This window comes from Ranitomeya imitator, chromosome 4 (assembly GCF_032444005.1).
Source record: "Ranitomeya imitator isolate aRanImi1 chromosome 4, aRanImi1.pri, whole genome shotgun sequence".
In the NCBI taxonomy this organism is placed as follows: Eukaryota; Metazoa; Chordata; class Amphibia; order Anura; family Dendrobatidae; genus Ranitomeya; species Ranitomeya imitator.
This window is the reverse complement of record NC_091285.1, coordinates 454,114,104-454,135,853: the sequence shown is the minus strand read 5'-3', so window position 1 is coordinate 454,135,853 and position 21,750 is coordinate 454,114,104. Positions and strand designations below refer to the sequence as shown.

Here is a 21,750-nt window from a genome sequence, read left to right as displayed (position 1 = left end):
CCATGGTTACGACCACTAATATAGTGACAGTTGTTTGCTAGTGGTCATAACCATGAATACCTAAGGTCCTGCAATGCCCTGCACATAAGGAAGGAGACATGGTGAATCAGAAGAATTATACTAAATTTCCAATTAGAGATTTTTGATAATTGTATTATTATGACACCTACTACATATTGGGATAGGATCTTGGAGATGGGAACACCCCTTTAAGGATGTGGGCATTGATGTGGATAATTTTAAATAGCAAAATAAATTGGTGACTTGACAAAACAAGGCCAGAGCAAAGACAGGAAGTGTTGTCATGTGGACACAGAAACAAAAGAACAGCTAGAATCGATAGCCTGGCAAATAAATCAAACCTCTATATTATCCTGTACTTTAATACTGCCACATCTGTGCACGTGATTAGTAAAAGATTAATGGCACAATTTCCTTTTCCTGCAGAGTCTGGTGACATAAAAGCCACCGTTGCCGTCCTCTGTTTTATTCTCTCCAGTGCTGCCAAACATAATGTGAGCGGTGATAATCTGTCTAGTGAACTCCAGCAGCTGGGTCTTCCCAGGGGTAAGGAAACAAGTCTATTACTGCCCTTATTCCTAGCATCTTATTGGCTGTAACAGTTTGTTCTCATAGTAAGGCCAGTCATGTATTTGCTGCATTTAATAGTTTCATTAAATCTCCTTGTTATCCACAGAACATGCTGCCTCCCTTTGCCGCTCTTATGAAGAAAAGCAGACTGCCCTGCAAGAAACGCTGAGAGAAAACAGTCTTCGCTGTGAGTTTCTAGCCACATGCTGCTAAATGTCCAGTATTAACCACTGCACGACCTTTAACATGCCCATACGTCATGGTCAGATAGGGCTTCTTGACCTTTGATGTATGTCGATTGTGTGTGGCCCAGGAGCTGTGCTCGCGCAATCACCACCGGGAGCTCGGCTTACGTGATAGCCGAGACCCGGCTATCACTGCCAGGAGCAGTGCCCGCACCGGCCCCAGCTGTTTAACCCCCTAGATACCTCTATTGATATCGATCTCAGCATTTGGGAGACTAGGAGAGGGAGGGGGCTCCCTCTCCTGTCTAATCGGCGCCCCCACAATATCATTGCTAGGGGACGATTGTTATGACAAACTCCAAGTCAGCCACGTGCAGGCAAGCGTATTAGACCATGCCAGGATCATGGTATAATAGGCTTCTATCAGTGCAATACTGACCGATATAATGCATTGCAGTTCTGGTGCATTGCAATCAGCGATCAGACTAATAAAAGTTAAAGTCCCATAGAGGGATTAAGTTAAAAAGCTAAAAATATATTTTTAAAAAATCACAGAATGTATATAAAAATATATCAATAAATAGTTATGTATATGTTAAAACAAAAATTAAAAAAGTACACATTTTTGGTATCACCGCGTCCGAAACGACATAACGTTCACCGATCTCCGTATTGGGACACCCAAGTGATGGGTGTCTCAATATGGAAACTGCTGCTGGTACCAACCCATTGCGCGGTACCACCAGCGGAATACCGTCGCACCACACACACCCACACACTGTATACGCTGTACGCACCACACACACATACGAATTCCACGCAGGCGCAGTAAATCATTTGGCTGATCCTGGCGGCAGATGCGTGATGTGTCTACAGGCAGAGGAAGCTGGTCACATTAAAGGGGTTTTCCCACGAACAAAAGGTCATTTTAAAAATTGACTGTGTCTGAGCGTGCACGGAGCATACCACATCTCCTGGGCAGGGGAGGAAGCAAAAGACAATGTTGACATTACAGCAGGAGATCACAGAGGATTCATTTTGCAGGTAAAATAATTTTATTTCATTGACTGTTTTTAAACAATATTTTACGTCACAAAATGTATCCACTACGATCTCCTTCTGTAATGTCAGTATTGTCTTTTGCTTCCTCCCCTGCCCTGGAGCTGATGTTCTGTACACGGTCAGGAACAGACCATTTTTAAAATGAACTTTCGTTCGTGGGAAAACCCCTTTAAAAAGCAAATATCAATGCCAACATGGCTCCTCCTAAAAAGTACGCCAATGACAATGAAAGGAAAGCGGCAAAGGCACAACGTCAAAGACAACAATGGGCCAGCACAGTGGTGGAGAGAGAGAGAGCAGACAAGGGGGAGAGCACATGGGGAACACAGGTCAAAGAAGAAATGACATGAGAGGAGAAGACAGCAGATGGGGGAGAGAGAAAGCGCACAGGGGTGAGAGAGACAGAGCACAGGGGGGGAGACAGCTCAAACGGGGGAGAACACAGTACAGGAAGGAGAGAGACAAGGGGGATAGCACATGGGGTAGACAGGTCAAAGACGAGAGCACAGATGGGAGAAGTCCGCACATGGGAAAAGAGAGAGTGGATAGGTGGGTGAGCACATGGGGGGAGAGATTCTCTACCCTCCAAAGCCTCCCCCATCATGACATTACCGCTCTCCCAATGTGATGGCATCGGGCCTCCATCTGATAAAAAAATAAAAGCGTTGCAAAAAACTATGCTGTTTCATCATATCGCCGAACAAAAAGAATAAAAAGAAATGTTGAAAGGAAATAAAAATAGTATGGCTGAAAATGTCATTTTGTCCCGCAAAAAATAAGATGCTATACTGCTCCTTCAGCGGAGAAATAAAAAAGCTCTCAGAATATAGCTGTGCAAAAATAATAATTTTTTTCTATAAAATAGTTTTTGTGTAAGGCCCCTTTCACCAGGCTCGGACTGGCCCACCGGGGAACCGGAGAATCCTCCAGTGGGCCCTGGCACTGACACCTGCTGGCAGGGCCTCCCCCTACCCCGCCGCCTCCCCCCCCCCCCCTCCCCTTGAATACTCACCCTGCCTGCTCCAGCGATGGTCTCAGCGTCTGCCCTGCAGCTCGTCCTGAACGAGCGGTCACGTGACACCGCTCATTAAGATCATGAATATGCGCGTATTCATGATCTTAATGAACGGTGTCACATGACCGCTCAAGCAGGAAGAAGGTGCTGCGCCGGCGCCGCCGCCAGGAGTCGGGACAGAGCGTGAGGGAGGGATGTCGGCACGGCCGTGCAGTGGGACAGGTGAGTATGAGGGACGGGGGGACAGGGGGGGGGAGGAAGGAGGACATAAGCCGGCGCGCCGAGCAGGAGCGGGTGCGGAGAGAAAAGCCTGCATGCAGGGGGGAATATAAGCCATACAGGGGGGAATATGAGCCATGCAGGGGGGAATATGAGCCATACAGGGGGGAATATGAGCAATGCAGGGGGGGATATAAGCCATGCAGGGGGGAATATGAGCCATGCAGGGGGGGATATGAGCAATGCAGGGGGGAATATGAGCCATACAGGGGGAATATGAGCCATGCAGGGGGGAATATGAGCAATGCAGGGGGGGATATAAGCCATGCAGGGGGGAATATGAGCCATGCAGGGGGGGATATGAGCAATTCAGGGGGGAATATGAGCCATGCAGGGGGGAATATGAGCAATGCAGGGGGGGATATAAGCCATGCAGGGGGGAATATGAGCCATGCAGGGGGGAGTATGAGCCATGCAGGGGGGAATATGAGCCATGCAGGGGGGGATATGAGCCATGCAGGGGGGATATGAGCAATGCAGGGGGGAATATGAGCCATGCAGGGGGGAATATGAGCAATGCAGGGGGGAATATGAGCCATGCAGGGGGGAATATGAGCCATACAGGGGGAATATGAGCCATGCAGGGGGGAATATGAGCCATGCAGGGGGGAATATGAGCCATGCAGGGGGGAATATGAGCCATGCAGGGGGGAATATGAGCAATGCAGGGGGGAATATGAGCCATGCAGGGGGGAATATGAGCCATGCAGGGGGGAATATGAGCAATGCAGGGGGGAATATGAGCCATGCAGGGGGGAATATGAGCCATGCAGGGGGGAATATGAGCCATGCAGGGGGGAATATGAGCCATACAGGGGGAATATGAGCCATGCAGGGGGGAATATGAGCCATGCAGGGGGGGGATATGAGCCATGCAGGGGGGGGATATGAGCCATACAGGGGGGGATATAAGCCATGCATACAGGGGCGGACTATGAGCCTTGCATACAGGGGGGAATATAAGCCATGCATACAGGGGCGGAATATGAGCCATTCATACAGGGGGGGATATGAGCCATGCATAGGGGGTGGGGAATATGAGCCATGCATACATGGGGAGATATGAGTCATGCATACAGGAGGGGGTAATATGAGCTATGTATATGGGATAGGAGGGCGATGAGCCATGCATACAGGAGGGGGGGGGGGTCATTATACAGTATTGAGCATCATGTGTGGCCGTTATACAGTATGGAGCATCATGTGTGGCCAATGGACATTATACAGTATGGAGCATCATGTGTGGCCATTATACAGTATGGAGCATCATTTGTGGTCACTATACAGTATTGAGCATCATGTGTGGCCATTATACAGTATGGAGAACTGTCTGGCCGTTATACACTATGGAGCACTATGTGTTGGTGGTCATTATACAGTATGGAGCACTGTCTGGCCATTATACAGTATGGAGCATCATGTGTGGCCATTATACAGTATGAAGAACTGTGTGTGGCCATTTTACAGTATGGAGCATCATGTGTGGCCGTTATACAGTATGGAGCATCATGTGTGGCCATTATACAGTATGGAGCATCATGTGTGGCCATTATACAGTATGGAGCACTGTGTGGCCATATTTTTGTTTGCTTATAATTATTGTATATAAAACAGTGTGATCAGCAGTGCTAAATGGCTGCAGTTGGGACGTGGATATGGGTGTGACTAGTTGTGAAATGGGTCTGGTCAGAGGCGTGGACTAAAATTTGCCGCGTCGCACTACGCGCGCCGCAAACGTTATACATCTTTGCCTTCAAAAGTTGGGAGGTATGGTACCACATTTGCCAGATCACGGCAAGTGCCGCAAATCCCATAGGGAATGAATGAGGCCGAAGGCAGTGTTGCTGTAAGTGATCCGTTACGCGGCAGATGCAGAAAAACTGCCCAATATGCTGCAAAATGCGACTTTCACATCAGCGATTCTTGCCAAAGTCACTGCCAATAGTGTCATACTCACCAAAAGGGAGGCAGCGCTAAAAGTGCTTAGGGCAGCAGAAACTCTAAATACGGCCCTGGGGGGATGATTTTCTCTGGTGGGACCAAGGTGCTCCAGTCCGACGCTGCCTTTCACACATCAGTTTTTTGCCGTCAGTCACAATCCGTTAGCTCGATGGATCCATCGCAGATTGTGCAAAACTGATGTGATGGATTTGTTTTTTCGACGGATTCAACTAGCGGATTAGACTAATTGGATCCAAAATATATCAGAACATGCTCAGTTAAAAAAAAGGAATCCGCCGCTGGATTCACTCATTTGACGGATCATAGCCCATAGGCTTTCATTCGAGCAAACGACGGACAGTGACGGATCCGTTTTTTTTTACGAACATAAAAAACATTACTTTGTCCGTTGCCTCCGGACAAACCATTTTCGACGGAGTCGGCGACCAAACGGATGAAACGTAAGGCCATCCGTCGCTAATACATCAGTCGCCGGATTCGTTTTTTTTTTAAATTCGACGGATTTTGACTTAGAGCAAAAAACTGATGTGTGAAAGGGACCTAAAACCAGCAAAACACAAAAAAAATTATATAAATGTGGTATCGCTGTAATCGTACTGCCCCAAAAACTAGACCCTCACTATCAATTGTACAATATCGTGAGCTGAATAAACCAAACAATTCCTGAATTGCTGGTTTTTGTTCTTTCTGCCTCCCAAAAATCAGAATAGAAGGAGATCAGAAAATGTTATGTGCCCAAAAATTGTACCAATAAATGTCAACTCGTCCCTCAAAAAACAAGACCTCACATGACGCTGTCGGCAGAAATATAGAAACCTCATTATAGCTCTCAAAATATGGCCATGCAAAAACTTGTTTTGCAAAAAGAAAATGTTTTTAGTGTGTCACAGCAGACAAACATAAAAACCCAATATAAATCTGGTATTGCTGTAATCGCACCGACCCAAAGAATATAGTCGTCTAATCACTAATACAGTACGAGGAACGGCGTAAAAAATAAATAAAACCAATTGTTCACCTACTGTTGATTTTATCATTCTGCCTCCCAAAGATCACAATAAAGGTACCTTCACACATAACGATATCGTTAACGATATCGTTGCTATTTGTGACGTAGCAACGATATCGTTAATAAAATCGTTATGTGTGACAGCGACCAACAATCAGGCCCCTGCTGGGAGATCGTTGGTCGCTGAAGAAAGTCCAGAACTTTATTTCGTCGCTGGATCTCCCGTGGACATCGCTGGATCGGCGTGTGTGACACCGATCCAGCGATGTCTTCACTGGTAACCAGGGTAAACATCGGGTAACTAAGCGCAGGGCCGCGCTTAGTAACCCGATGTTTACCCTGGTTACCATGCTAAAAGTAAAAAAAAACAAACAGTACATACTTACCTACCGCTGTCTGTGCTCCAGCGCTGTGCTCTGCTCTCCTCCTGTACTGTCTGTGAGCCGGAAAGCAGAGCGGTGACGTCACCGCTCTGCTTTCCGGCTCCCAGACAGTACAGGAGGAGAGCAGAGAAGCAGAGCGCAGCGCTGGAGGACAGACGGCTGTAGGTAAGTATGTAATGTTTGTTTTTTTTTACTTTTAGCATGGTAACCAGGGTAAACATCGGGTTACTAAGCGCGGCCCTGCGCTTAGTTACCCGATGTTTACCCTGGTTACCGACATCGTTGGTCGCTGGAGAGCGGTCTGTGTGACAGCTCTCCAGCGACCAAACAGCGACGCTGCAGCGATCCGGATCGTTGTCGGTATCGCTGCAGCGTCGCTTAATGTGAAGGTACCTTTAGGCTCTGCTCACATTTATCCTTCGCTCTACACTGAGCTCTTAAATTGGCATTTCTGCATAAGTCTCTGAAATACGTGATTCAAACAGAGCACCTGGCAAAAGATTCCCTATAATGAGACAGATGGCGACACTGTAGACACCGTCTGGTGTATGATCCAGTGGTGTCCATCTTTTTAAGCGTGCATAAAAGTGCGGGCGACCACAATTTCGTGCACCTTTCAACACAAGGACACCACAAGGCCAGATGGAGTACAAAGTAACTGCTGCCTCATGATACTGAATGGATCCCTCTGGGGTTTCATCTGAATCACATCATTCAGAGATTTAGATGGAAACCCCAAAGTAAGTGCTCAACGTAGAGCACAGGATAAATGTGATCCAAAATTGTATGTAAAATGTTCTCGACAAAAGATTAAATTCAATCCATAAAAAAAGCAAGTCCCCACTCGGGTCCGTCATCTGTCAATGTAAATACAAGGGGCTTCCATATTACTGGTAGCACAAACACTCTGGAGAAGCTTTATGACAAGTCGCCCCCCAAAAGAGATCCAGCAAATTCTGCACTCCCAAATCCTTATGCCTCCTCCCTTCTGAGCACCATAGGTTGCCTAAACCACATTTAGTGTCCATGTTTGGCATTTCTGTGGCGATGAAAGTACGATTTAATTTGTGGCTCCAGAAGCAGGAGCTGGGCACAATGTATGGACATTACAATGGCAAATTTGCAATTTTCACTCAGCAACTTCTGTTTTATTTCTGGAAAACACCCATGGAGTCGAATTTGTCACTACACCTGTAGATAAATTCTCAGAGGGGTGTAATTTCCAAAATGGGGTCACTTGAGAGGGGTTTTTTCTGCTCCTCATGCACTCCTCCTCATGGGGGCAAGCTAATCTACAATAACTTTTCCGAGAGATAAGAAAACGTTCCGTATCCCCCACTCGCCCCGAGTCTCGCCGTGTAGCTAAGTAGAACTGTACAGCCACATATAGGGTATTGCCACGTTCAGCAGAAAATGTGTGACAAATTTTGGTGCCATTTTTACCAGTTTCCCCAGTTGAAAAAAATGTAATATCTGAGGCTAAAACAATTTTTCCAGGTCACCACCTGACAGCACACTGGAGGACGTCCTTCTTATCCTTGATGGGACAGGAAACATGAGGTTAAAAGGACCCTCCCCCTACCAACCGTCAGTGTTTTTCCTGTCCCATCATGGATAGGAACGGACGAGAGGATCTACCGTTCTGTGCGGGGGGGATGTGGATCGGGGGGCTCTGCCTCACCCTTCCCTCCATGAGACACCCGCTGGCTGACCCCCGCCCGAGGGTCCCTCGGCCTACCAGTGTAGCGCTGGTATGGGGATCGCTTCTTCTTGGCGGGGGCTCTCGATCCCTCCGTCGCGTCCCCTGGTGCGAGCGATCCCAGCGGCGGCCTCTGCAGATGCCGGCGTCTCCATGCAGCCGCTGGGGGAACCAGATCCTCGCCGCACCTTCCTCTCTTTCCGGCCGCGCGTCACTTCCGGTTTGCGGCTGAGGGGGACGGACGGCGTCTCTGCAACAGGAAGTGCAGAGGAAGAGCGGTGGAGAGCGCGGGAGCGCTGTTTTGAACAGAAGAACAGAATAAAAAGGTATGGTGCAGGGGCAGTAGCGATCTCTAGAGCATCATGGAGGACGCAGCTTTTTTTTTTTGTTATAGGCAGCCTCCTTGTCCGAGAAATCGGTAAAGAAGCCCGGTAGGAATAAGAAGTGTCCTATCTGTGCGGTTAAACTAAAGGATTCCTGGCAGAAACCCCTATGTGAAGTATGCACCTGCAAAATCATAGGAGAGGAACAGGCGTCTCTTATGACAAATATGAGAGCCATGATAAGGTAGGAAGTTCAGGCTTCAGTTTCAAGTCTGGTACTCCCTCAAGTCTCACCTTCACCTTCTGAGAGGCCAAGGAAAAGGCCGAGGGTCGATTACTCTTCTGAAGACTCATCATCCTGTGGGTCGGAGGTAGAGGAGGAAGATGAGAGTAGAGATCCTCCGGAGAAAGGGAGAAGATATTTGTTCTCCGCTGCAGACACAGGAGAACTGTTGGAAGCAGTGCGGCATACCATGCAGATCGAGGAGCCTCAGCCGTCTTGTTCTGTTCAGGATGAGATGTTTGGGGGCTTGCGCTCACAGACCTCTAAAGTCTTCCCTGTAAACTCCCATATCAGATCCATGATTCTGGAGGAATGGGAGGAAGCCGAGAAAAGACTGACTATCCCTAAGGACTTCAGACTTCGCTTGCCATTTGATCCAGACGAAGCCAAAGAGTGGGTCGATATACCAAAGATAGACATACCTTTGGCTAAAGTATCCAAAAGGACTGCAATTCCTTTTGAAGACTATTCCAATCTAAAAGAGCCCATGGACAGGAAGGCAGACGGCCTTTTAAAAAGGGCCTGGGAAAGTTCTTCGGCGATCATTGGGGCTAATATTGCAGCGACATCAGTGGCCCGCTCCATGGACCTTTGGTTAGATGATCTTCAAGATCAACTGATAGCCAAGACTCCCAGGGAAACTATCCTGAAATCCCTACCTTTGCTAAAGTTAGCAACCACCTTTTTGGCAGACGCATCTGCAGAGTCTGTTAGGTTTGCGGCTAGCGGTCAATCCCTATCTAATGCAGCCCGAAGAGCTATTTGGCTCAAAAGCTGGTCGGGTGACATGCGTTCTAAAAACAAATTATGTTCTATACCCTTTTCCGGGGGCAGGGTCTTCGGACCGGTCCTCGATGATATTTTAGAAAAAGCCGCAGATGTAAAGAAAGGGTTTCCGGAAGAAAAGCCTAAAACATTCCAGCCCTTTCGGAGACCCCGCTATAATCAAAAACCCGATTACAGGGGTAAGGGAAAACAGGGTAGATGAAGCTACCAGAAAGGGGGGATAACAGGCCTAAAAACAAAGAAGCGAGCTACTCGGGACCAGGGTCTAGCTACCGCAGGAAATGACGCCATCAGAGTAGGGGGTCGTCTGGCCGGATTCCTGGGAGGATGGAGGGAGATTACAACAAGTCCATGGGTCTTACAGATAGTATCCCAGGGGTACAAAATAGAATTTACATCCCTTCCTCCCGAAAGATTCCTGGTGTCCAGCTCCCATCTAAAATTATCATCCCCCATGTGGTCAGATATTCAAGACCTTTTAAAAATGGCGGCTATTGTTCCGGTACCCCCTCGGGAAGAGTGCAGGGGTCACTACTCCAATCTCTTCTCGATAACAAAACCGTCGGGAGAATCAAGGACAATTATAAATTTGAAACATCTGAACAATTGGGTCCTTTACAAAAGGTTCAAGATGGAGTCGATTCGGTCTACCATCCCTCTGTTGGGAAAAGACATGGTGATGTGCACTCTAGATTTAAAGAGTGCATATTACCATGTACCCATTTATCTAAGTCATCTGAGGTTCCTGCGGTTCGCGGTAAACTTGGAAGGAAAGATCTACCATTTCCAATTCCGCTGTCTCCCCTTCGGCCTGGCTTCCGCTCCCAGGGTTTTTACAAAACTTATAGTGGAAGTAGTCGCTTTTCTGAGGAATCAGGATATAATGGTGATTCTCTACTTAGACGACTTTTTAATAGCGGCAGATTCAGAAGTCCAGCTCAGGATCAACTGTCAGTCCCTCATCTCAACACTAGAGAATCTGGGATGGATTATAAATTGGGAGAAATCAGATCTAATTCCAAAACCCAGAATAAAATTCTTGGGAGAAAAGTCTTGTCTTCAATTCACAATGATGCAATTTTATTCATTAATTCTGGGGGTTCACAGCCATGAAACAAAGTATAATGAGAGATTTTCCCAACGTTTCGACCGTGAAAAGGTCTTTATCAAGGGTACAATCTATACAAATAAAAACAAAAAATACAACATAAATAAATTGTATACTATGAAAATACAGATAATAAATCAAGAACTGTTATTACATAACATCAACAAAAATACTGGTAGTCCATATATGTATCTGAACTCTCAAAATCAACACCATGGAAAAAAGTAAATATGATATCCATTTATCAAATTAATCATAAAACCAGGTGTTCACATAATATAGGCCTTGAAGGCAGGACAATAAATGATGCATGGTTCCAAATGAACCTAAAGAGAAAATAATGGGTAAATAAATCAATAAATAACTAAATGTCTATAATCACCCCAATAGAGGTCAGAGCCGTGAAAAAATAAGAATGGGGAGGTACAAATGTATATAGTCGCTCTATAATATACAAATCCTGCACAAAATGTATAGCACATAAGCTATAAGGATATAAATAAACACACGAAAGTTAGTAGCGATGTATCCCCATAATGAGCCAGAGGTCCCCGGGAGAAAAAAAGAAAAAGACCACCAACAATGAACAAATAAACAAGCCTCAGCGTGCTGTGAAAGATAAATACCTTTAGTGGTGAACAAGATAAGAAAAGGCCTCCCCGAGCAGTAATGGAGCAGTGTGTAGAAGGACCTTATATAGGGCACTGATGTAATCTCCGGTCAGTCACATGTGGTGAAGCCGAGTCATCCCGGAAAAAGCCGAACAAGAGAGAGGAGAAGTACCCATGTGTCGTAACCATGGCACCGGGAGAAGCCGAGTGATATAGTAAAGCAGAAGGGAGAGAAAGCCACGCAGGCACAGACATATAAAGCGTCGCTCATATAGTACCGGAATCAAAAGAACTAGGAGAATAAAAGATAAAATGCTGACGCTAAGTAGTGCAAAACTATATGAGATATCTATATACATATACATTTGTACCTCCCCATTCTTATTTTTTCACGGCTCTGACCTCTATTGGGGTGATTATAGACATTTAGTTATTTATTGATTTATTTACCCATTATTTTCTCTTTAGGTTCATTTGGAACCATGCATCATTTATTGTCCTGCCTTCAAGGCCTATATTATGTGAACACCTGGTTTTATGATTAATTTGATAAATGGATATCATATTTACTTTTTTCCATGGTGTTGATTTTGAGAGTTGAATTGAAGACAAGACTTTTCTCACCTTTTTTATGTGTGCTGGAGGTTGTTCTATTCTATTGACTTTATTTTTTTCCTCCTAAGCACCTACTTGTATTGAGTGCAAAGTGATCCTGATTATTCATATATATATATAAAATTCTTGGGAGTCATGCTCGATTCACAAGCAAGAATGTCCTTTCTTCCAGAAGACAGGCTAGAAGGTATAATAAAGAAGATCCGTCACTTTTCTCGAGGCCGAAATACGATAAGAGATGGGATGAAAATACTAGGTCTGATGACGGCCTGTATCCCTTGCGCAAGATGGAGCCAGTTTCATTCTCGACAGCTTCAGCAGGGAGTTCTGAGGAGCTGGAACAGAAGGCAAAACTCATGTGGTGGACTCTTTCCAGAAACTTCCGACTGGGGGTGCCATGGCTTCAAACACCGAGCGTATCAGTTACAACAGATGCCAGTCAGCTCGGTTGGGGAGGTCATGTACAAGGAATATATTTTCAAGGTCGCTGGGAAAGGAAATACAGCAACCAGTCATCGAACCACAGAGAACTACATGCGGTTTGGGAGGTCTGCATCTGCTGCAGAACAAACACGTGAAGGTCTTCTCAGACAACAAGACAACGGTAGCCTTCCTGCGGCATCAAGGGGGTCCAAGACATCTTGCGTTACAGGACCTGGCGGAACAGATATTCAGGTGGGCAGAAAGGTCGGTTCTGTTAATCTCGGCGGTCCACCTGGAGGGTTCCAGGAACCAGTTGGCAGATTTCGTCAGCAGGAAAAGCGTATCCCCCACGGAGTGGGAACTGAACAACGAGGTGTTCAGAGATCTGTGTCAACGTTGGGGAAAGCCGACGGTGGACCTATTTGCTACAAAAGGAAATGCAAAGGTCAAGATCTTCTACTCCCTAAAGCCTTGTGAAAATCCAGCCGCGATCGATGCCTTCTCACAACCCTGGAACCGCGGCTTTCTGTATGCATTCCCTCCTCTAGCAATGATCCCGAGGACACTCAGGAAGATCTGCGAGGACGGGGCCAAAGTCATCCTCATAGCTCCTCACTGGCCGAAACTAAGTTGGTTTCCATTGTTAAGGAAACTGTCAGTGGAAAAACCCCTCCTGTTACCAGAAAGAGGGGATCTTCTTCTGCAGGGTCCAGTTCTACACCAGAATCCAAGAGCACTTCAGCTGGCGGCTTGGATCCTGAACGGAAGGTCTTGAGGGCAAAAGGGCTTTCAGATGACGTCATTTCTACCCTTCAAGCCAGCAGGAAGCCGGTGACATCGGCTATCTATACAAAAATATGGAAGTGATTCTGTGGGTTTTGCGGAGAGACGACAGTTGATACTGACCATCCGAATATCCCCAAAATTCTTGACTTTTGGCAGTCAGGGTTTCAAAAGGGTCTTAGACCGAGTACATTAAGGGTCCAAATAGCGGCCCTGAGTGTATTCTTCTATTCTTCCCTATCTGCCCATCCCTGGATTAGTCGTTTCTCTAGAGCAGTTCAGAGATTAAAACCATTGATTAGAAGATCAGTCCCGCCGTGGGATCTGAACTTAGTTCTAAATTTCCTATGTGAACAGGCGTGGGATGTAACGGGGGATATAGAAATCAACAAACTTTCCCTTAAAACCGCATTTTTAGTTGCGATCACGTCGGCTAAGAGATTGGGGGAACTACAGGCTCTATCGGTGCAGAATCCATATTTGCAGATCTTCGAGAAAAAAATTAGTACTTAGACTTGATCCGGCTTTTCTCCCTAAGGTTGTTTCAGATACTAATATGAATCAGGAGATTGTTTTACCGTCGTTTTGCCAGTTCTCTAAAAACCAAAAGGAAAGTTTTTACCACAACTTAGACGTAAGAGACACGGTACTTAGGTACCTTGATCTATCTAGACCCTGGAGACGGGACAACAATTTGTTCATCCAGTTCAGGGGTCCAAATAAAGGGAAAAAAGCATCTAAAGCGACTATCGCACGGTGGATAAAATCCACAATCAGTTTAGCTTATAAAGCTAAAGGGCAAAATTCCCCGGTCAACATCAAAGCCCATTCATCTAGGGCCATGGCCACGTCATGGGCAGAGAAAGGAGGGGCGACGGCAGATCAGATCTGCAGAGTTCATCATGGTCTAGCCTTAGTACCTTTTCTAAACACTATAAGTTAGATTTAGTGTGACCTCAGTTGGCTTTCGGTAGAAAGGTACTTTAAGCAGAGGTCCCTCCCTAAATACCAGTCTCCTTTGGTATTTCTCCAGTGTGCTGTCAGGTGGTGACCTGGAAAACAGTAATTAGACCTACTGGTAATTGTATTTCCAGGAATCCATCCTGACAGCACTATTAGTTCCCTCCCTAATGTATGATCTTTATACTCATGTGATGTAACATTTGTATGATTGATTATTTTGTTGAAATAAACCTTTGTTTTTGCATCCATCCAGATGTGTTACTTTGGAAAAGCACTGAAGGGTGGTAGGGGGAGGGTCCTTTTAACCTCTCGTGTTTCCTTTCCCATCAAGGATAAGAAGGACGTCCTCCAGTGTGCTGTCAGGATGGATTCCTGGAAATACAATTACCAGTAGGTCTAATTAATGTTTTTTTTTGTGGTAAAAATGTAATTTATTTTTTGTTCACTACCCAATGGTATAACATTCTGTGACACACCCGTGGTGTCAATCTGATCACTGGACCCTTAGATGAATTGATTGAGAGGTGTAGTCATTTATGGAGGGGTTTCTGCTGTTTTGGTATCTCAGGGACTCTGCCAATGTGACATGGCACTCTCAAACTATTCCAGCAAAATCTGATCTCTGTGCTTTGTACTGTGCGTCAAAGTAGTTTTCCCGCTACATATGGGGTATTGGTGTTCTCAGAAGAAAACGTACTGTACAATTTTTTTGTGCAATTTCTCCTATTATTCCTTTTGAAAATTGAAAATTTGGGGCCAAAGCAACATTTTTGTATAAAAAATGGTAATTTTCCAGTGACTTAGCCCAATGTTATACTATTCTATGACTCACCTGAGGCTTAAAACATTACAGATTCTCACTATACCCCTAGATGAATTCCTCAAGAAGTGTAGTTTCCAAAATAGGGTCACTTGTAGGGAGTTTCTGCTGATTAGGCATGTCAGGTGCTCGTCAAATGTGACATGTCATGCATAATTTGTTTCAGGCAAAATTGCGCTCCAGAATTCAGTTGGTTGGCGCGCCTTCCCTTCTGAGCTGTGCTATGTGCCCAAACAAACAGTAGTTTTCCCCTAGATATGGGCTATCAGTGTACTCTGGAGAAATATCACAAGAGATTATGGGGTCCATTTTTTCCTTTTATCCTTGTGAAAAGGCAAAATTTGAAGCTAAAGCAACATTTCATGGGTCAAAGTTATACAGTTCTGTGAAATACCTGGGGATTCAAGGTGCTCACCTCACCTCTAGATAAGGTCTTGAGGAGTGTAATTTACAAAATGGAGTCTCTTGTGGGGTGTTTCATCTGTTCAGGCACATCAGGGGCTCTGCAAACACCACGTGGCATCTGCTATCCCAGCAAATTTTGTACTCAAAAGTTTAATGGTGCTCCTTCCTTCTGAGCCCTGCTGTGCGCCCAAACATGAGATTTAGATCACAAATGGGGTATCTGTGTACTCAGGAGAAACTTCACAACAAATTGTACCAGCCATTTTCTCCTGTTACCCTTTTAAAAATGCAAAATTTGGAGGTAAAGCAATATTTTTTGTAAAAGTAAAAATTTTCTTCCACATTGCTTTAATTCTGGTGAAACTCCTAAAGCATTAATAAACTTCTTGAATATGGTTTTGAGCACTTTGAGGGGTGTAGTTTTTAAAATGGTGTATAAAAAACAGAAACCATAGATTTCAAGTCCGCTGCTGATTCCAAGATCCGAAGACCAGGAGTTTAATTGAAAGCAGTTTATTGTCAACGCATTTCAAAGTCAGTAACGACTCCTTCATCAAGACAACCACACGTAAAGTATCCCAGTTACAACCATGCAGTTACTGTATATAAATAAAAAATTAAAGGTGCCAAACGCAGGGGGTGGGGAAGGAAGATCACGTGTACTGTCTGTCAGTACCACATGTATGAAAAGTCCCACATGTATCAAACACCTTCTTCCCCCAACACAACAAGCTAAACTCGCTATTTTATTTCTTGCCCTTTACACATTTATGAAGGGAGCCAATTTGAAATATAACAACATTTTAAGTACTCAGATATTTTAGCTGACCATCTCAATTATTATTAAGATGTCAACACTGGAAACTAGTGGCTTAGATACTTAATAGATAGGAACTAAGGAAGAACAAGAACAGCACCAAGAGAACCAAATTTCTTTCTCGCCTCATTGGGGGACACAGGTAACCATGGGTGTATGCTGCTGTCACTAGGAGGCTGACACTAAATAAAAGCAGTAACTCCTCCCCGGCAGTATACACCCTCCGACAGGCACCAGGTAACTCAGTTTTTGCTTAGTGTCTGTAGGAGGCGGACCTGGATCTAACCCCAGATCCGCATTTCTTTTACAGGGATTTGTTGTGTTTATTAACCTTTTCCCCTTTCTTTTTCAGACTCTTTTCTTCAGGGTAACGGGGTGCAGTTTTCTCACCCTGTTTTCCCCACTTTGAGCGACCAAGAGAGCAGTGTGGTATCACCCACATCGCACCCTCTCGGACCAGCTGGGCAGGACTTGTCCCCTGTCACCCATTCGGGTGTTCAGGGTGACCCTTTTCCTCGGTGGCCAGTCCTGCCCGTGCCCCTCCTCATCCCTCTCCTCGGAGTGGGCTGAGAGGAAGACGGCGGTCACGTCCAGTGACCCTCTCCCCCTGGTTAGGGGTCAACGCCGTCTTCTGCGCCGGAGTTCGTGGCGCGGGAAGGAGGACTTCTTCCAGGACCCTCCATCCTACAAGGGATCCTGATGTGTTCCTCAACCCCAGGTAACATAGTAACATAGTAACATAGTTAGTAAGGCCGAAAAAAGACATTTGTCCATCCAGTTCAGCCTATATTCCATCATAATAAATCCCCAGATCTACGTCCTTCTACAGAACCTAATAATTGTATGATACAATATTGTTCTGCTCCAGGAAGACATCCAGGCCTCTCTTGAACCCCTCGACTGAGTTCGCCATCACCACCTCCTCAGGCAAGCAATTCCAGATTCTCACTGCCCTAACAGTAAAGAATCCTCTTCTATGTTGGTGGAAAAACCTTCTCTCCTCCAGACGCAAAGAATGCCCCCTTGTGCCCGTCACCTTCCTTGGTATACACAGATCCTCAGCGAGATATTTGTATTGTCCCCTTATATACTTATACATGGTTATTAGATCGCCCCTCAGTCGTCTTTTTTCTAGACTAAATAATCCTAATTTCGCTAATCTATCTGGGTATTGTAGTTCTCCCATCCCCTTTATTAATTTTGTTGCCCTCCTTTGTACTCTCTCTAGTTCCATTATATCCTTCCTGAGCACCGGTGCCCAAAACTGGACACAGTACTCCATGTGCGGTCTAACTAGGGATTTGTACAGAGGCAGTATAATGCTCTCATCATGTGTATCCAGACCTCTTTTAATGCACCCCATGATCCTGTTTGCCTTGGCAGCTGCTGCCTGGCACTGGCTGCTCCAGGTAAGTTTATCATTAACTAGGATCCCCAAGTCCTTCTCCCTGTCAGATTTACCCAGTGGTTTCCCGTTCAGTGTGTAATGGTGATATTGATTCCTTCTTCCCATGTGTATAACCTTACATTTATCATTGTTAAACCTCATCTGCCACCTTTCAGCCCAAGTTTCCAACTTATCCAGATCCATCTGTAGCAGAATACTATCTTCTCTTGTATTAACTGCTTTACATAGTTTTGTATCCTCTCCAAATATCGATATTTTACTGTGTAAACCTTCTACCAGATCATTAATGAATATGTTGAAGAGAACAGGTCCCAATACCGACCCCTGCGGTACCCCACTGGTCACAGCGACCCAGTTAGAGACTATACCATTTATAACCACCCTCTGCTTTCTATCACTAAGCCAGTTACTAACCCATTTACACACATTTTCCCCCAGACCAAGCATTCTCATTTTGTGTACCAACCTCTTGTGCGGCACGGTATCAAACGCTTTGGAAAAATCGAGATATACCACGTCCAATGACTCACCGTGGTCCAGCCTATAGCTTACCTCTTCATAAAAACTGATTAGATTGGTTTGACAGGAGCGATTTCTCATAAACCCATGCTGATATGGAGTTAAACAGTTATTCTCATTGAGATAATCCAGAATAACATCCCTCAGAAACCCTTCAAATATTTTACCAACAATAGAGGTTAGACTTACTGGCCTATAATTTCCAGGTTCACTTTTAGAGCCCTTTTTGAATATTGGCCCCACATTTGCTATGCGCCAGTCCTGCGGAACAGACCCCGTCGCTATAGTGTCCCTAAAAATAAGAAATAATGGTTTATCTATTACATTACTTAGTTCTCTTAGTACTCGTGGGTGTATGCCATCCGGACCCGGAGATTTATCTATTTTAATCTGATTTAGCCGGTTTCGCACCTCTTCTTGGGTTAGATTGGTGACCCTTAATAAAGGGTTTTCATTGTTTCTTGGGATTTCACCTAGCATTTCATTTTCCACCGTGAATACCGTGGAGAAGAAGGTGTTTAATATGTTAGCTTTTTCCTCGTCATCTACAACCATTCTTTCCTCACTATTTTTTAAGGGGCCTACATTTTCAGTTTTTATTCTTTTACTATTGATATAGTTGAAGAACAGTTTGGGATTAGTTTTACTCTCCTTAGCAATGTGCTTCTCTGTTTCCTTTTTGGCAGCTTTAATTAGTTTTTTAGATAAAGTATTTTTCTCCCTATAGTTTTTTAGAGCTTCAATGGTGCCATCCTGCTTTAGTAGTGCAAATGCTTTCTTTTTACTGTTAATTGCCTGTCTTACTTCTTTGTTTAGCCACATTGGGTTTTTCCTATTTCTAGTCCTTTTATTCCCACAAGGTATAAACCGCTTACACTGCCTATTTAGGATGTTCTTAAACATTTTCCATTTATTATCTGTATTCTTATTTCTGAGGATATTATCCCAGTCTACCAGATTAAGGGCATCTCTAAGCTGGTCAAACTTTGCCTTCCTAAAGTTCAGTGTTTTTGTGACTCCCTGACAAGTCCCCCTAGTGAAAGACAGGTGAAACTGCACAATATTGTGGTCGCTATTTCCTAGATGCCCAACCACCTGCAGATTTGTTATTCTGTCAGGTCTATTAGATAGTATTAGGTCTAAAAGTGCTGCTCCTCTGGTTGGATTCTGCACCAATTATGAAAGATAATTTTTCTTGGTTATTAGCAGAAACCTGTTGCCTTTATGGGTTTCACAGGTTTCTGTTTCCCAGTTAATATCCGGGTAGTTAAAGTCCCCCATAACCAGGACCTCATTATGGGTTGCAGCTTCACCTATCTGCTTTAGAAGTAGACTTTCCATGGTTTCTGTTATATTTGGGGGTTTGTAACAGACCCCAATGAGAATTTTGTTACCATTTTTCCCTCCATGAATTTCGACCCATATGGACTCGACATCCTCATTTCCTTCGCTAATATCCTCCCTTAAAGTGGACTTTAGACAAGACTTTACATAGAGACAAACCCCTCCTCCTCTCCGATTTTTACGATCCTTTCTAAACAGACTGTAACCCTGTAAGTTAACTGCCCAGTCATAGCTTTCATCTAACCATGTCTCGGTTATTCCCACTATGTCAAAGTTACCTGTAGATATTTCTGCTTCTAGTTCTTCCATCTTGTTTGTCAGGCTTCTGGCGTTTGCGAGCATGCAGTTTAGAGGCTTTTGTTTTGTTCCAATCTCCTCGCTGTGGATTGTTTTAGAAATGTTCTTACCTCCCATCTGAGTATGTTTTCCTGGATCTTCTTTATTCAAGTCTAATGTTTTTCTTCCCGTCCCCTCTTCTTCTAGTTTAACGCCCTCCTGATGAGTGTAGCGAGTCTTCTGGCGAATGTGTGTTTCCCAGGTTTGTTGAGGTGTAGTCCGTCTCTGGCGAGGAGTCCATCGTACCAGTAATTCACACCGTGGTCCAGGAATCTGAATCCTTGTTGTCTGCACCATCGTCTTAGCCAGTTGTTTGCATCAAGGATCCTGTTCCATCTCCTGGTGCCATGCCCGTCTACTGGAAGGATAGAAGAAAAAACTACCTGTGCATCCAGTTCCTTTACTTTCTTCCCCAACTCTTCAAAGTCTTTGCAGATTGTCGGTAGGTCCTTCCTTGCCGTGTCATTGGTGCCAACATGTATCAGAAGAAATGGGTGGACGTCCTTGGAGCTGAAGAGCTTTGGTATCCTATCGGTCACATCCTTGATCATCGCACCTGGAAGGCAGCATACTTCTCTTGCAGTTATGTCCGGTCTGCAGATGGCTGCTTCTGTGCCTCTCAGTAGTGAGTCTCCCACCACTACCACTCTTCGTTGCTTCTTGGCTGTACTTTTTGCTGTCACTTGTTGCTGTGTGCCCTTTTCTTTTTTGCTTGCTGGTATTGCTTCATCCTTAGGTGTGCCATCTTCATCCTCTACAAAGATTTGATATCGGTTCTTCAGTTGTGTGGTTGGTGATTTCTCCATGGTCTTCTTGCTTCTTTTGGTCACATGCTTCCACTCATCTGCTTTTGGAGGTTCTCTGACACTTTTTTCACCTTCTGTGACCAGTAGAGATGCTTCTGTTCTGTCTAGAAAGTCTTCATTCTCTTTGATGAGTTTCAAAGTTGCTATTCTTTCTTCCAGACCCCGCACCTTTTCTTCTAAAAGGGCCACTAGTCTACACTTCTGACAGGTGAAATTTGATTCTTCTTCTGGTCGATCTGTGAACATGTAGCACATGCTGCAGCTCACCATGTAGGTTGTCACATCTGCCATGTTGCTCCTAGATCCTGCTGACTTGCTGTGTGTTTTCCTTCTTGTGTAATCTACTCAGCCAAGCTCTCTTGCAATAATATCCTACAGGCAAAAATTCTTCTAGCTTAGGGAGACTTCGCTTTTCCCAGAAGGCACCTGGAATATGCAAATTAGCCTCCTCAAGCTTGAATCCCTGGTTTGGTTATGCTTTCTAAGCAGCTGGTCCCGGCTGTACCCAACGATCTTCTAGCTTAGGGAGACTTCGCTTTTCCCAGAAGGCACCTGGAATATGCAAATTAGCCTCCTCAAGCTTGAATCCCTGGTTTGGTGATGCTTTCTAAGCAGCTGGTCCCGGCTGTACCCAACGATCTTCTAGCTTAGGGAGACTTCACTTTTCCCAGAAGGCACCTGGAATATGCAAATTAGCCTCCTCAAGCTTGAATCCCTGGTTTGGTGATGCTTTCTAAGCAGCTGGTCCCGGCTGTACCCAACGATCTTCTTGCTTAGGGAGACTTCGCTTTTCCCAGAAGGCACCTGGAATATGCAAATTGGCCTCCTCAAGCTTGAATCCCTGGTTTGGTGATGCTTTCTAAGCAGCTGGTCCCGGCTGTACCCAACGATCTTCTAGCTTAGGGAGACTTCGCTTTTCCCAGAAGGCACCTGGAATATGCAAATTAGCCTCCTCAAGCTTGAATCCCTGGTTTGGTGATGCTTTCTAAGCAGCTGGTCCCGGCTGTACCCAACGATCTTCTAGCTTAGGGAGACTTCACTTTTCCCAGAAGGCACCTGGAATATGCAAATTAGCCTCCTCAAGCTTGAATCCCTGGTTTGGTGATGCTTTCTAAGCAGCTGGTCCCGGCTGTACCCAACGATCTTCTAGCTTAGGGAGACTTCGCTTTTCCCAGAAGGCACCAGGAATATGCAAATTAGCCTCCTCAAGCTTGA

General features: G+C 45.1%; 1 protein-coding gene and 1 long non-coding RNA gene across 2 annotated transcripts in view; one reads left to right on the top strand and one right to left on the bottom strand.

Moving 5' to 3' along the window:
- The window catches only part of COMMD4 (COMM domain containing 4), a 55,740-nt gene that overhangs the window by 11,972 nt on the left and 22,018 nt on the right, over positions 1–21,750 (top strand). The window contains exons 5-6 of the mRNA XM_069765780.1: positions 448–567; positions 698–778. Coding sequence (XP_069621881.1) covers positions 448–567; positions 698–778 — 201 coding nt within the window. The remainder of the gene's footprint in view (positions 1–447; positions 568–697; positions 779–21,750) is intronic.
- On the bottom strand, positions 10,641–11,381 carry LOC138676460 (uncharacterized). Its single transcript, XR_011320785.1, has 2 exons — positions 11,312–11,381; positions 10,641–10,756 (listed from the first exon to the last, which is right to left on the bottom strand). It is a non-coding gene; the product is annotated as an uncharacterized lncRNA (long non-coding RNA).